Raw genomic sequence first — 13,523 nt, 5'->3', positions numbered from 1 at the left:
ATATCACAATCATTCGAGCCAAAAGTGAAAAGTAACATATTGCTATACCTTCAGCATTAAGAAAAATCACATATTTTTCTAAAATGCATTAAGTTCACCCTAGTATGGATGTTCACTTTGGGTTAGATTTTACATAATGGCCCATACCTTCAGAAACTGGATGTACATTTTCATTTTGGATTTGAATCTGTCCTGTGCAGGTACAGGTATTGTAAAAAAATGTTTTTTTGTTTTTTTTTTGACAAAGCACAACCCCTTGTTGCCCGATATAACAACATTTCTGTGCACACTGTTATTTTTATGCACCTAATGCACCTAGACCTTTTAGTGTACCTCTTCCTTTGCATCAATGAGAAATCCCATTTTTATTTATCCATGGACAGCACAATCCAGTCAGGTCAAATCTCTGTCCTGTTTCCTTCATTATGTTCCTTGCACTGAAAGGCAGGTTGTTAACAGTTCATTTGGAATAGGAAAGCCCTTTATCTGCTGTTTACCACCCGTTTCAGTCACCACTGAACAAAAACAAGGGTTAGCCCAAGGACTGTGGCCAGGAAATGCCGTGCCAAACCTCACATGGATAGTGGTTATCTTGATATAATGGTGCATCAGTTACTGACAAAATTTCTGGTCCACTGACAGGAAAACGTGACTTGGACAAGATGGCTATGTCCGAGATGCTTCTTTTAAACTATGACATTGACTGCACTGATTGGTGACGTATTGAGCTGAACCTTTTCTATTCATGACACTAATCCCCCAGAAGTTCCTGAAACAAATTTCAAAGCATTTGCTCCTGTTGTCCGTTTTGATTCACACAAACTACAGTGTACTGGAACCTTAATTTGTATTTTGTATTGTGACCACAATACTGTTTTTTTTTTTTTTACTACTTTATTTTGTCTGAGAGGACATTACACTCTCACCACATCCGCAGAAATCTCATACAATGACCACTGCAACTTATCTTCTTAGACATACGTTAAAAAATGCATCTGTGATATAGAAAATACTATTTTAAGTGACAACTAATCACTTAGTTTAGCTACTTGTGTACACATTTCAAAATGATAAACTAAGTTATCTTCTGTTTTCACATGCATCTTAACATAAGTGCATCTTAACAGGAAGCACACTGTTAAAACATTTTGTCTATTTTACCATTTACATTCATAGAAATGAACGGTGGTACTTTACTTAAAAAACCTAAATGAAATTTCCACAAAAAATACTTAAAAGGTATACAAGGACTTTTTAATTAAAATAACTTTAGGTTCATAAGGAATTGATATGCTTACAGCATTTCCACTCACTCAAATCCTTTGGATTACAGTATATTAGAAAACGTTTGGCCTTTCATTATTCTCTATCATATTTAATGATGTCATTTTGATGCTAACCTCTTTTTTGTCTGAAGGAAAATACAACTTTAAAAATGCATGTCACTTTATTCTTATTTTGACTAAATTCAGAAAATGTCCTCTTAATTAAAAAAAGATCAATACAGTGCCGACATAACCTTGTACTGCATATGATAACAGTAGGTGAAGCACAATAAAATTTAAAGAAAAAATTATTATTTTTTTTTTATTATTAAAAAATAACACCTGCACCGATCTCAAATATAGGCATGGCTGTTGTTGATCCTTGTCTACAGTCACTTATTTCTTCTCCTTTTCATCTTTCTTACCTATGGCCTCTCCCTTGTCTTTGTCTTTATCCTTGTCTTTATCCTTGTCTTTATCCTTGTCCTTGTCCTTGTCCTTGTCCTCCTTTTTCTCTTTCTTGCTGTCATCCTTCTCTTGACCCTCTTTCTTTTCCGCATCACGGTTGGCGATCTTGTTGTTGATGAGGTTATGAAGGGCCACTACTGAGCGGATAAGGGAGGCCAGGTAGACGACCAGCATCTGGTCATTGGTCTTCAGATAGAAGGCCTTAATGAAGTCCTGCAGGTTGACATCAGGCAGCAGGTTGAATACGTCCTGAAGCTGGTAGATGATCTGGTGGTTGATGGGCAGCTTACCCGTGGCCACCTTCTCCAGGTAGCTCTTGATGTCCAGCAGCTTGGAGTTCAGTCCCTTCAGCCCATGCACCTGGTTCGTGATGCGCTGTGATAGGGTTCCCACCGTTGTGTCCTTAATGTCTCTGCAGAGGAGTAGGCAAAATATGTCCAATTACAATCATCTTCACAAAGCCTGTCGTCATTGTAATTAGGCATGCTCACAAAAAGGTACAGTCAAGAAGCTTATTATTGTATTGTAAAAGTTACAGGTTTTGTATACATTTGCTCTTGAACTTCGTTTAAATTTAAACGTCATTACTGCACACATAAGAGTAGAATATAGTAGTAATAATAATTTTGGTACAAGGAGCCTGTACATGGAGGTTTAGAGCACATTACATAAAACCCAAAATTGAGCTCAGATCTGTGGTGGCAAATCAGTGAAAAAACATGCGAGGAAAAACTAAAAACTTTGCGCATGAACAAAAGGCATTCCTACACACAAGCTTTCTCTCCATAAGATCAAAAGACACTCACGCACGTGAGTATTTTTTCCACATGATCAAAAAGCACTCGCACACGTGAGCAAAAGGCAATACTTGTGCTGCCAGGCAAGTGTTCTCTCCGAACGCAAAAGACCTGTGTGCATATGACAATCCTCACGCCACAAGTAAAAGGTACTGTAGCGCAGTGTTAACTCTTATGCTCGAGTGAGGTCAGTCTTTGCTAGTAAAATTGCAATTTTGTGGCTCAGCCTCCACGAATAGATTAAGAAGATAACTTCACTTTGTAATTGATAGTAACTGATCACAGGCCTACCTGCCATTTAGTCGATAAGCAATTGAAAATTTCAATTAACATTTAACCAAGTTTTAATGTCAAGATGATACTTTATTAGTCTCTTGTGGGTTTTGTCACCAAGTTTAAAACCATACAGATCCCTTACCTGAGTAAATGTTCCACACCCACTTCCTCTGCCTCCTCAGCTCCAATCTCACTTGTCACATGCTCAAATGTCTTGGATGTAGGAGTGCCATCCTGAGAAATGATTAAATCATTACAACAAACGGCACCATTTCCAGTGCAACTTGCCAGACGCACATCTAATTTATACTGCCTATTCACTCAGGCCAGAAGTACTTACATCATGTACTTCCTCTACAGAGGTGTAGGCTTCTGTGGGTAGACCCAAATCCTTAGGCTTCACATCAATAATAACTAAAACCTGAGACAGAAAGCAGAAATTTTATTACATGGACCTGCTTAGAAAGTATATTGTATTCTATTGTGCATCATTTCCTAAAGTATCATATTAAAACATGCATACAGAATTTTGCTCAGGCAGAAAATAATTACTCACAGAATTTGAACAGTATTGCTTCATGAGTTCATTGATTGCAATGTCATTCTTGTGTAGTTTTGGGCCTGTATGATACCAGCCAACTACTCTTTCTCTGGCTAAAAAAAGGAAGAAATAACTTTAGCTATTAACTATTCAAAAATTAGTATTAAACTGTAGTTGCATTGAGTTACTGGAAAAGGTGTTTCAAAATTAGTTCTTTCTTGTAAGTGTACATTGACTATTCTTACCGTTTACTTTCTTGAACATTCCATACATATGCTCCAGGTAGTCATGGTCAAGGAACCACACTGAGTCATCCTTGTCATCCTCATCAAATGGTACTGAAAATGCAGTTATACATCCATCAATCCCAAACAAGCATACAGCTAATCTACAGGCCTCTTAAAGGAAACCTTTATCGGCAAGAGTATACCGTAATCAGCATATGCAAAAGTCCTCACCATGAACTTACCTGGCACAAAAAAAACTCACCTGCAAAACTGTTGGACACATCAAGAACTTTCTTATACCACGAACCCAGCAACACACCCACAACTCGCTTTTGGTTACCAATTTTTCCAATTCTAGAAAAAATAAATAAATAATAATACATCAACAATTCAAATCAATAAAAATAAATCATTATACCAATAACGCATTGAATGTGTATTGTTTGGTGGTGGTGGTGGTGGTAGGGGTGTGGGGCAAGCATTGGCTGGAAGTTACACATTACATTGTTCAGTATGCCTGGAATTGTTCAAATTACATCAAAGACTATACCAAATCCTTCATGTATAACTCTAAATATACAGCTAGCGACGAAACCATTTGCGATGGTTTCGGTTACTGCTACACCTATACCTATAGGTACCGGAGATTCTCGGTAGTGACATACAGTAGCCTGGTTGCGAACTTGTTTGGCTAACAATAATCAGAATGCCTGACTAGATAGCTAGTGTTCGCTAAATTGGCTTGCCAGTTTACACTACCAATTTTAACCTCGGTCCTCTCAGCTACAGTAGGACTAACAGTTACACACCTTGCCCCATGAAACCCCGTAGCTAACACTGATTGGGGTAAATAACGACGTTGGCTGCCTCGAAAAAGAGACACATGCACTAAGCTTAGCATATGCTATGTTATATCTCGGAGTATCGTTTCTTAGTTCACACATGGCTGTTATCTAATTCAACTGATATAGCATGTTCCCTGCTTGTAACATGGTTGCTAATCTTAACACTTGCCAGTGACTGGGCATTTTCGTGACAGCAACGAGTCTAGTTTCACACAGAATGACAACAATTATAATATCAAATCAAGTTACCTATTAAAATGATCCACCACACTAAGCAGCACCAACGGGTGAACAACAACTTTTTCGACGGGTAAGTCTGGCATTTTTCTTCTAAAAAGTGAAACAGAATGTAACAAGGAGCTAGTTTTAAAAGAGACTAACACAACTCTACAATCCCACAATTCATCAGGCTTTCGGCAGACCCGTGTACGCTCTATGGTACATGACTCACTTGCTGTTGAGAGACGTTGCTCACTAGCGCCAGCTCGGTTGGCTCCGGTTGACTCCTATTATGTATTTCAGCCAGCCGTTTTTATTAAAGTCAATGATAACAATACGGTCAAACCATTTAGTCAGTCATTTTTCCACCACAAGAAAATGTAGTCGGAATAGGTGTATTTTCTGCGTTTAATGTCTTCATATGTCCCCATTTTTTATTGTGTTATTTGGATAAGATTGTGAGAACAAATCAGGCACAGTTTGCTTCAGTGCTTAGTCACTGCATCTCAGTTGCTTAGTGGACAACCGGACTTCATGTCCAAATGAGGGTCCCCTTTTCCCTAGTGAGCAGTCTCTGGCTCCAATTTGTATAGGGCGGTCCACAAACTGTATTTCCTGGGCTTTAAAGTGATTTTCACCAAGCCTATGGAGAGTCAATGGGTGACCATCACAGTGACTTGGTCCATATTTTTACTACAGTCTATGGCACAACTGCATTTTGGACCTTATCACAGACTAGGGGGTTTGATAGAACTGGACAGAGCCTTATCTTTTAACCACCTTAGATATAACCCACAATTATTGTATAAAACATGCATAGCAGAACAGATGTTCTGAATGAGTTTGAGCACTGGATTTCCGTGAACTGAAAACCTACAAAAGTTGGCGAACACCAGCTTGGGCAGAGGTGTCTAACTCCAGTCCTGGAAGGACTGCAGTGCCTGCAGGTATTTGTGGTTTCCTTGCTGTCAGCAGCCAGTTGCAGCCAATGCTGGTTCTATGTGGAGTGTTTCCTTATAGGTCTAAGAATTTGAAAGATTATGTGCAAAAAAACTAGGAATTAAATACTTTAGTGAAGTGTCAGTTGAAAGGGTGCTTGGGAAGATACAAGAATAAAAATGAGAAGGCAAGCAATGTGTCCTCACATCCTTTCCTCGATCCTTTCCTTGCATCCTCCAGCAGGTCAAGCAAGGAGCTAGGAAGGGACACAAGGAATGGATGCAAACAATTGGAATGAGCCCCTGGCTTCATCCCTATTTTTATACAGTCTATGCTTCATCCCCCTGCACTGCTAGCTTTCTGCAACATTGATTGCAGTCACTGGTTGGGAATCCACACACCTCACAAGGCCTTAATTGATAGAAAGGAAACCACAAGTTCCAGCAGACACTGCAATCGTTTTTGATTTGAGTTTGATACCCCTGAATTTCATAATGAATACATAGTGATCATAACAAAATACAATGACAAAATGAAAAAAAAAAACATTTTTTAAAGTAAAACTTTATCTATACTGGACTACTAGAGCAGCAACAATTTTCTAACTGAAATCAAGCTTTCCAAGTAAACACAAAGCAAAAGATGACACTAACATTTTAATCATGAATAGTTTTATTTTCATCTCACTAAAATTAGTTTAGGCTGCATTTTATGGATTGAGTTTCACTTTCCCTCAAAACAGGTTTAGAATGCCCTTACCGACAAGAAAACAATACACTTAGTAACAAGACCCCAATAACCTTACATCTGTGTTCCTTTCAATTTTCGGATAATTAGGGACATCCCAGGCAACAATCACAAGCTTTGTGAAACAAAAATAAAACATAATTCTGAGTTTATTTCCATATAATCAAACATTTTGGAAAAACAATTAAAATAGTCCTTCCCTTATTAGAGCACAGCTGTTACACGGTTTCCCCCCCAAGTTACATGGCTGATAATCAGAAACCTGAAACAAACTAGCCAATCATCTCCCAGCTGTTACACCCATGGCTTGAATGATTTTTCTACTGGCAAGGGTCATGAAAGGGTTAAAAGACTACACGGAGGTGCCTTCAGTAGGGGCGGACGTTTTATTGTCGTCAGGCTTCATGGCAGGGAAGAAGAGGACTTCCTGTAAAAGAACAGTCTCATCAGAAGACCCATTACTCTCAAGTCCACACAGCAATGTCCTTACAAGATTAGCAGACCAACTGGAGTTTCCATACGAGACTATGCTCCCTGATACCATTCTGCACATGCACTCAACACATGACTGATTAGAGTACAATACTCATACACAAAATCTCATACACATGCACTTCTAACACTCAATGGAGGTGAAATTTGAGTTCAATGAGTTTGGCATGTTCATGGATATTCCATGCATATTTATTTATACATTCATTTATTGATGCTCTGAAAAGTTTGTGTTTGGGACAAGACAGGTGGTATTAAAACATGAAGTTTACTGTTGCAACAAGTTTAGTGTAAACTGCATTCTGTACCCAAGTAAATGGGGTTTACCCCAGTCAGCACCTCTTCTCCCTATTGCCCAGCTCTGTGCAAGACCGTATTGACCTAATGTCATTTGCTTTGACAGCCCTGTGAGTTTCCCCAATTAAGTTTCAAATACATAAAAATTAAGAACATAATTGTGTTACAGTGCCTTTGTGTGTGTGTATGCTGTTACAGGAACTGCACACTTTCATATCTACATGAAATATGCTTAAGCAGTGACACTGACACTACTAGACGCCCCAGCCATATTCCCGTACCTTGATATTATTGGAGTCTGTGAGGAACATGGTGAGGCGGTCGATGCCCATGCCCCAGCCGGCAGTGGGTGGTAGGCCATACTCCAACGCTGTGCAGAAAGTCTCATCGATGAACATGGCCTCATCATCGCCCTCCGCCTTGGCCTGAGGTGAACACAGCAAGGCAAACACCTTTACCAGCAGGTACAGCTCACATGAAAAGCACAGGCCTTGGGTTCGCGGATGAAAAACGGCACAGCAGAGTCAGCCCTCTGGCAGATACAGCACTTTTTAATGCATTCCTAAAGTGCTTAACTCTGATTTATAAATAGGGTTCCATGCACAAGCATAAATTATCCTTTGGGGCTTTGCCTGCTGTGAGACTGCATCGCTTTGTCACGCGAGTCTAACCTTGGCCTGCTGCTCAAAGAGCTCCCTCTGTCTGATTGGGTCGTTCAGCTCAGTGTAGGCGTTGCAGATCTCTTTCTTCATCACAAAAAGTTCAAAGCGCTCAGTCAGCCCTTTTTGTGATCTGTGCCTGCGGGGGGAGCAAGAGACAAGTGTTCAGACTAGTCTGGGAAATATGCTGTTGCCTGTCAGATTTTTGCCCTTACACCATCTTCAAACAGCTCTGCTTTGAAAGGATATTGTCAGCTCACCATTTAGCCAGCGGACTCATAATCTGGGGGTGATCGCAGATGAAAGTGGGGTCGATGCACTTGACTTCCAGGAAGTCTCCCACCAGCTGTAAGAACATAAGGACACAGAGGGCCAGTGTCAGGGTTGCCACTACATTATTATTTTAACCAATCAGATTTGTGACATAGCTCTGAGGTGTACCTTGTCAAGGAGGCGAGCGGTGGTTCTGGGAGCTGGACACTCCACCCCTTTCTCAGCACACAGTTTATCAAAGAACTTGCGAGTCTCTGGAAAAGAGAATTATGGGCCAATGAGACTCGAGAAGTCTAGTTTGAGGAGGAACCAATCAATCGCTGTGTAGCCACACAATGGTGCATAACTGCACAGTCAGTGCCAAGGAGCCCATATTCAGTATTTGGCATTTCACTTGCTCTGAGCACTATATCATTAAAAGGAGTCAATGTCAGGGAGTGAATTTTACTGTTCTTTTCAGTTCCGCCATTTAAACATGGCTCAGAAATGTGTCACCCTGTAGCACCAAGGGGAAGATGTGAGTCATCTAACTGCCTTAATGAATTAAAACCTCTGCCAGCGTTCACTGGAACATCTCCTGGAAACAACCAACGTTTGCAGCAAGGCTGAATTGACAGCTTGGAGAAAGGGAAAATGTGTTCTGCACTGGAAGTCTGAAGGGCAAAGCAGCAGTTAAGCCGGGTCTCTAGGGCCTTCCGTTCTCACCATTGCTGTTATAGGTGTCCGGAGGTGGGAACTTCACACCCATCTCTTTCTCCAGGTCATGAACCATGCTGACCCTCTTGAAGGGAGGGGTGAAGTCGATCTCGTAAGCCTGCCCCTCTGGTCCATCCGGGTGATAGGTCACCTTGTATCCACCTGTAATGTGCTTCACCATTCCTGTGGGTGGGGAGAGGAATACTTGCATCCACGTCTTTCAGAGTAGAGCTACAAAGACTCTCAGTGCAGACAAAACACACAACAATGCATTCAATCAATATCTAATGGTTAGGAATTCTAGCGCTGCACCTGGCCCCGTTCTGCCTGCCTGGTCCAGGCCTCTCCCCACTGACCTGAGAGGAGCTTCTCTGTGATCTCCATTAGGTCGTGGTAGTCTGCGTAGGCCATGTAGAACTCGCAGGTGGTGAACTCCGGATTGTGAGTCAGGTCAATGCCCTCGTTTCGGAACTGCCGCCCAACCTCATAAACGCGGTCAATTCCCCCGACCACCAGCATCTGGGCACAGAAGAGAGACACCAAGCTATGAGCTGGAGCCCACATGGACTGTATTTTGTTCACTGGTCGCAAAGAAACAGTTCAGTTTCCTCTAAAGAGATTATTAGGAAATCAATTACTCATGCTGTCGATTCTATAATTACTTCAAGCATTCTATACAATGTCATGTGATCCACCACACACGTGAAGTCTCAATTCAATGTATGTATCCTGTGCTTAGTTCAGGTGTGCAGACAGTGTGAAGGGTATGTTACCTTGTGGTAAAGCTCAGGGGCAATCCTCATATATAGGTTCATGTCTAGTTCATTGTGGTAGGTGATGAAGGGTCGTGCCACAGCACCTCCTGGAATGAGGTTCATCATGGGCGTCTCAATCTGTCAACACAACTGCCCGTCAACATCACGCTCCAACCCTTAAAAACTTAAACTTACAGCTATAATATACATTGATACACATCACACAAAATGCTTGTCATACAAACCATACTGAGTTACATTGTAAAATAGAATGATAATAAATGAATTGTTCAAATGGTTTACATTCTTTTCCTAATCAATCTTTGAAGTTCTCATCATACAAGAACAGTGCTACAATAATATAACAAAACTGCACAGCATGAATATGCTTTAGATTTCAGTGATGCTGCCAGCTGCCTACCAGTCACATGTACTAAAAACTCTCAGTAAAACCATGGCCCAACGGTTCATCAGTAGCTGTGATGCATCCTCACCTCCAGAAAGCCCATTTGGTCGAGGAAGCTCCTCAAGTAGGTGATGATCTTGGCACGGGTCACAAACTTTTGCCTCACAAAGTCATTTAATATCAGGTCCAGGTATCGCTGACGGAAGCGTGTTTCCTTCAAGGAGGGAATGACAGAGCAAAAGATGAAAATGCACTGGTATCTTCTAAAAGTTCTGAAAGTTGTTTGTGAAATAACGTTTTGAAAGTATATAACTATCATCTTCTAAGATGCCATGATAATTTTCCAATTTGATGAAGCAATTAAAGGTTATGTAAACACTTTTTGTGTTCAAAGACAGAAGGGGATTGTCTGTAACTGTTTTATGGAAATTTTGAAAAAAAAATATTTTTACTTGTAAAATAAATTTTGATCTCAAGATGGTTTTGCCAGTTAAATAAAGGATAAATAAACATAAAAAATAAAATAATTGTAGACCCACATTCTCTTTGCCCGTCTTGTTTGCACTGATATTTGCCATGGTACCTTATTTTAAGGTACACATGTTTGTGTCAGGTATGTACTATATGTTAGTTCAGTGAACAGATTCGTCATTGGCTCACCTTATCCTTGAGGCCAAAGTGCAAGTGTGGCAGCATGTGGAGGCAGGGAGATAGCAGGGTAATCTCAATGGGGATAATGCTCAGCTCCCCCTTTTTTGTCTTCCCAGGGTTGCCATGGACACCAATGATGTCACCACGCCGCAGTTTGTTATTGATGCGCACAAACTCTTCCTCCGACTTGTAACTCCTAATAAGGTAAACAGCAAGAGCAAAGCACATATTAAAATGCACATCTGAGTAATGAATTGCAATTTGAGAAAATTAGGTTATTCTACATGCCTGAGCTGCATACCTGGATGTTGCCATCACCTGAAGTTTGACTCCCTCACCTCGCAGGTCATAGAACAGTAACTTGGCACCTGAGGCTCTCTTAGCGTGAACACGACCTGCATAGCACAATTGACAATACAAATGACAACGCCATTTACTATGAAAAAATTCAAAAGGGTTTCTGCAAATTTAACAACCTGACTACATTCTGAAAATTAGCTACTTTTCCTTTAGAATCATGTCTGTAATTTGAAATTCAACTGCCATTGTTTGCACACCAAATGAAAACAAGCATTGTGCGCATTGACAAATTTATACAAATGCTACACTTTAAATTTTACTAAACTGACAGTATGAGTTAAGAAAATGTGTAAAACATGGCCTAAATTCAAGTGAGGAAGGGAAGACCCATCTTAGTTTTTACTAACACAGAAGAAGCAATGCTCAAAGAGACCATGATTATTATAGTGTTCCACAGTAAAACTGGTTTGCTTCTGTGGAAATACAGCAAGAGGTTCGTAATTCTCACCAGACACATTGAGGACTACGTCCATCAGCTGGTCTCCAGGCTGTAGGTGGCTGTACTTCTCAATGAACTCTGTGAGTGACAGGTCCACGTGAAACTTGTGAGGGTATGGGTCCTCTGCCGTGCCCTTCAGCCCTTGGATGGCTTGTGTGCGTATCTTGTAGTATTGCTATATTGAGAAATAATACACTAAGCACTTGACACGTCTGTTGACTTTAATACTGCAATTTGTTGCAATAGGTGTATTATAATTATTAAGTCAGCGTAGTTTTGACCATACAGTATATAAGACCTACATATGGCTTAATCAAGAATCTGTGTCTGCATTTCCACATATTAATCAATTTGTCACGGCTCAATTTGATCCACAGTTCTTGTCAAACTCACATTGGGGTCCAGAGTCTCTTCGTCGGCATTGTAGAGGTTCTGATCTCCCTTGTCATTGGTCTCTTTCTTCTGCTCCACCTGATCTTTAACCTTTGCCTCCTTCTCTGCCGCTTTCTTGTCAGCTTTCAGGCGCCTCTTCAGCTCACTGTGTACAGAGCAATGCCAGAGTCACAGTAAGGCTCTCAGTATGGCCAATTTTCACTTTCACTTTTCAGTATGGCCAATTTTCACTTACCACCTTTAACTGCTGCTCTAATCGCAGTGCGAACCTCACATCAGGCTGAGTCTAAGTAGAGATCTACTACGAGTACATGCAAGCCCAGCCTGAATCTTTCAGGATGATGACAAAAGGTTGGTCATTTTTCTTTACAAACAGAAAAAGCCACCAACCTTTTGTCACCACGCCAACGATTTCCCTGGAGTTGTGTGGGCAAGGCAGCTAAAACGGGACGAGCAAACTCTGACTTCTGAGCCCTGACCCCAAAGGCCTGGAACACTTGCTGCCTGGCAAATCTGACCAGAGTCAGCATGGTGATAGGAGCTGTGCTACTGAGCTACTCAATCACTGCCCAGACCTGGAGAGACAGACATACAAGCACACATGAAGCGAGGCAGCACAGACTCTCAGATTCCCTTCCTGCTGTCCAAGAGTGGCCACATGCGTCACCTGAAATGCTACCCCATATAACACGTTTTCAATAATTATCCTGGCAATTAGATTGCATCGGAAGGCAATGTAAGTTTAAAACGGAAATGTTCTTAAATCAGCTGATGTAATGCTGATGTAACAATCACAAGTGGAAACTGAAAGTAACGGAGTTCTAGAATACTGACATAGGATTTTCCAAAAACCTACTCTTCAAATAGCCTAACTAATTCACGTTTAGCCAAGTGAAGTAGTAAAGTTTATCACAGCCTGTTACCCATCAAATACATTAACTATTTAGCTACATGTCTAATGTTAAATTGCAAATAGTCTGTTATATTTAGTCACGTATCACTAAAGAAGTAATACAGTAAGCTGTTGTCATATGTTTTAGGATAAAGGAAGCTAAGCCATAACTGGATAAAATTGACATTGGCGGACGCAGAGACGAACATAAATTACATATGTACGTCTATACATTAGCTACCAGTTCTCTAAAAGACGTTTCGGTCATTTCTCTTTATAGTACGGCTAGTTATAAGAGAATTCCTTAAGCATTGGTCTATAATGGCAAAAATTGTTTGATGGAAGTTGTAGTCTCTATCTTTTCACACGTTAAAAACACTAGATTCTAAAGCAAGTTACCTTGTCGCAATGGCTTATGGGAGATGTGGTCATATTCCACCGAAACTTCTTGTAAGCAACCGAGAACCGCTACAAAAGAAAACTACAAAAACCATGCGTACAACCCCATTCAACCATAGAGATAGTTGGACTTCGTGTTCTCTAAAAACCACGTGGCAAGGTCTAAATACTCATTGTCCCATAGTGCTTCATTGGCGCTGATGAAATTTTGTGAAACTGCACAGGTTAACGGGTGCTATCATTACTAGCTACGCACGCGTTGTCCCACTTGTTCATACAACAGTTCAGATGATATGTAGCGCCTCATTAAAAATGCAATGTAATAGAACATATTTTCTTACTTTTTACTGAGTTTATTTTCTCCATCCATCACCGTCGCGTCCGCCATCTTCTTCGGCGTGCACAGCGGAAAGAACTGTTTCCGGGCAGTAAGGCAACTGGTAGAAAAACATGCGTAGTAGAACCTCATTGGGGGCGGGTTTAAAAA

The 13,523-nt window shown here is 40.7% G+C and overlaps 2 protein-coding genes across 3 annotated transcripts; both read right to left on the bottom strand.

Moving 5' to 3' along the window:
- Positions 1–1,232: 1,232 nt before the first annotated feature.
- LOC135241577 (26S proteasome non-ATPase regulatory subunit 7-like) lies at positions 1,233–4,892 on the bottom strand. The gene is made up of 7 exons (XM_064312082.1): positions 4,669–4,892; positions 3,837–3,928; positions 3,593–3,685; positions 3,363–3,460; positions 3,147–3,227; positions 2,949–3,040; positions 1,233–2,145 (listed from the first exon to the last, which is right to left on the bottom strand). Exons 1-7 carry the CDS (start codon positions 4,740–4,742, stop codon positions 1,662–1,664), a joined length of 1,014 nt encoding a protein of 337 aa, XP_064168152.1. The 5' UTR covers positions 4,743–4,892; the 3' UTR covers positions 1,233–1,661.
- A 1,339-nt stretch (positions 4,893–6,231) lies between these two features.
- On the bottom strand, positions 6,232–13,516 carry kars1 (lysyl-tRNA synthetase 1). Of its 2 annotated transcripts, XM_064312080.1 has the most exons (15): positions 13,378–13,514; positions 12,136–12,320; positions 11,746–11,890; positions 11,362–11,527; positions 10,855–10,948; positions 10,563–10,749; positions 9,991–10,116; positions 9,515–9,634; positions 9,098–9,260; positions 8,751–8,924; positions 8,214–8,299; positions 8,033–8,118; positions 7,785–7,911; positions 7,395–7,538; positions 6,232–6,751 (listed from the first exon to the last, which is right to left on the bottom strand). In XM_064312080.1, exons 2-15 carry the CDS (start codon positions 12,273–12,275, stop codon positions 6,677–6,679), a joined length of 1,833 nt encoding a protein of 610 aa, XP_064168150.1. In that variant the 5' UTR covers positions 12,276–12,320; positions 13,378–13,514; the 3' UTR covers positions 6,232–6,676. The 2 variants fall into 2 exon arrangements, with proteins under 2 accessions (XP_064168150.1, XP_064168151.1); XM_064312081.1 differs by lacking the exon at positions 12,136–12,320 and having other exon boundaries at positions 13,378–13,516.
- Positions 13,517–13,523: the final 7 nt, after the last annotated feature.

The sequence above is a fragment of the Anguilla rostrata genome, chromosome 16 (genome assembly GCF_018555375.3).
Source record: "Anguilla rostrata isolate EN2019 chromosome 16, ASM1855537v3, whole genome shotgun sequence".
Lineage (NCBI taxonomy): Eukaryota > Metazoa > Chordata > Actinopteri > Anguilliformes > Anguillidae > Anguilla > Anguilla rostrata.
The sequence above is the reverse complement of the archived record's forward strand: the minus strand, read 5'-3'. Positions and strand labels throughout refer to the sequence as shown.

Coding starts and splice junctions, on each gene's coding strand:
- LOC135241577 (XM_064312082.1), bottom strand. CDS start 4,742: ATGCCAGACTTACCCGTCGAAAAAGTTGTTGTTCACCCGTTGGTGCTG. Junction 3,686..3,836: donor TGTGTCCAACAGTTTTGCAG/GTGAGTTTTTTT, acceptor CTGCATTTTCAG/TACCATTTGATGAGGATGAC. Junction 2,146..2,948: donor GGTGTGGAACATTTACTCAG/GTAAGGGATCTG, acceptor ACTCCTCTGCAG/AGACATTAAGGACACAACGG.
- kars1 (XM_064312080.1), bottom strand. CDS start 12,275: ATGCTGACTCTGGTCAGATTTGCCAGGCAGCAAGTGTTCCAGGCCTTT. Junction 11,891..12,135: donor CGTTGGCGTGGTGACAAAAG/GTTGGTGGCTTT, acceptor CTCTGTACACAG/TGAGCTGAAGAGGCGCCTGA. Junction 10,117..10,562: donor ACTTTGGCCTCAAGGATAAG/GTGAGCCAATGA, acceptor CCCTCCTTGAAG/GAAACACGCTTCCGTCAGCG.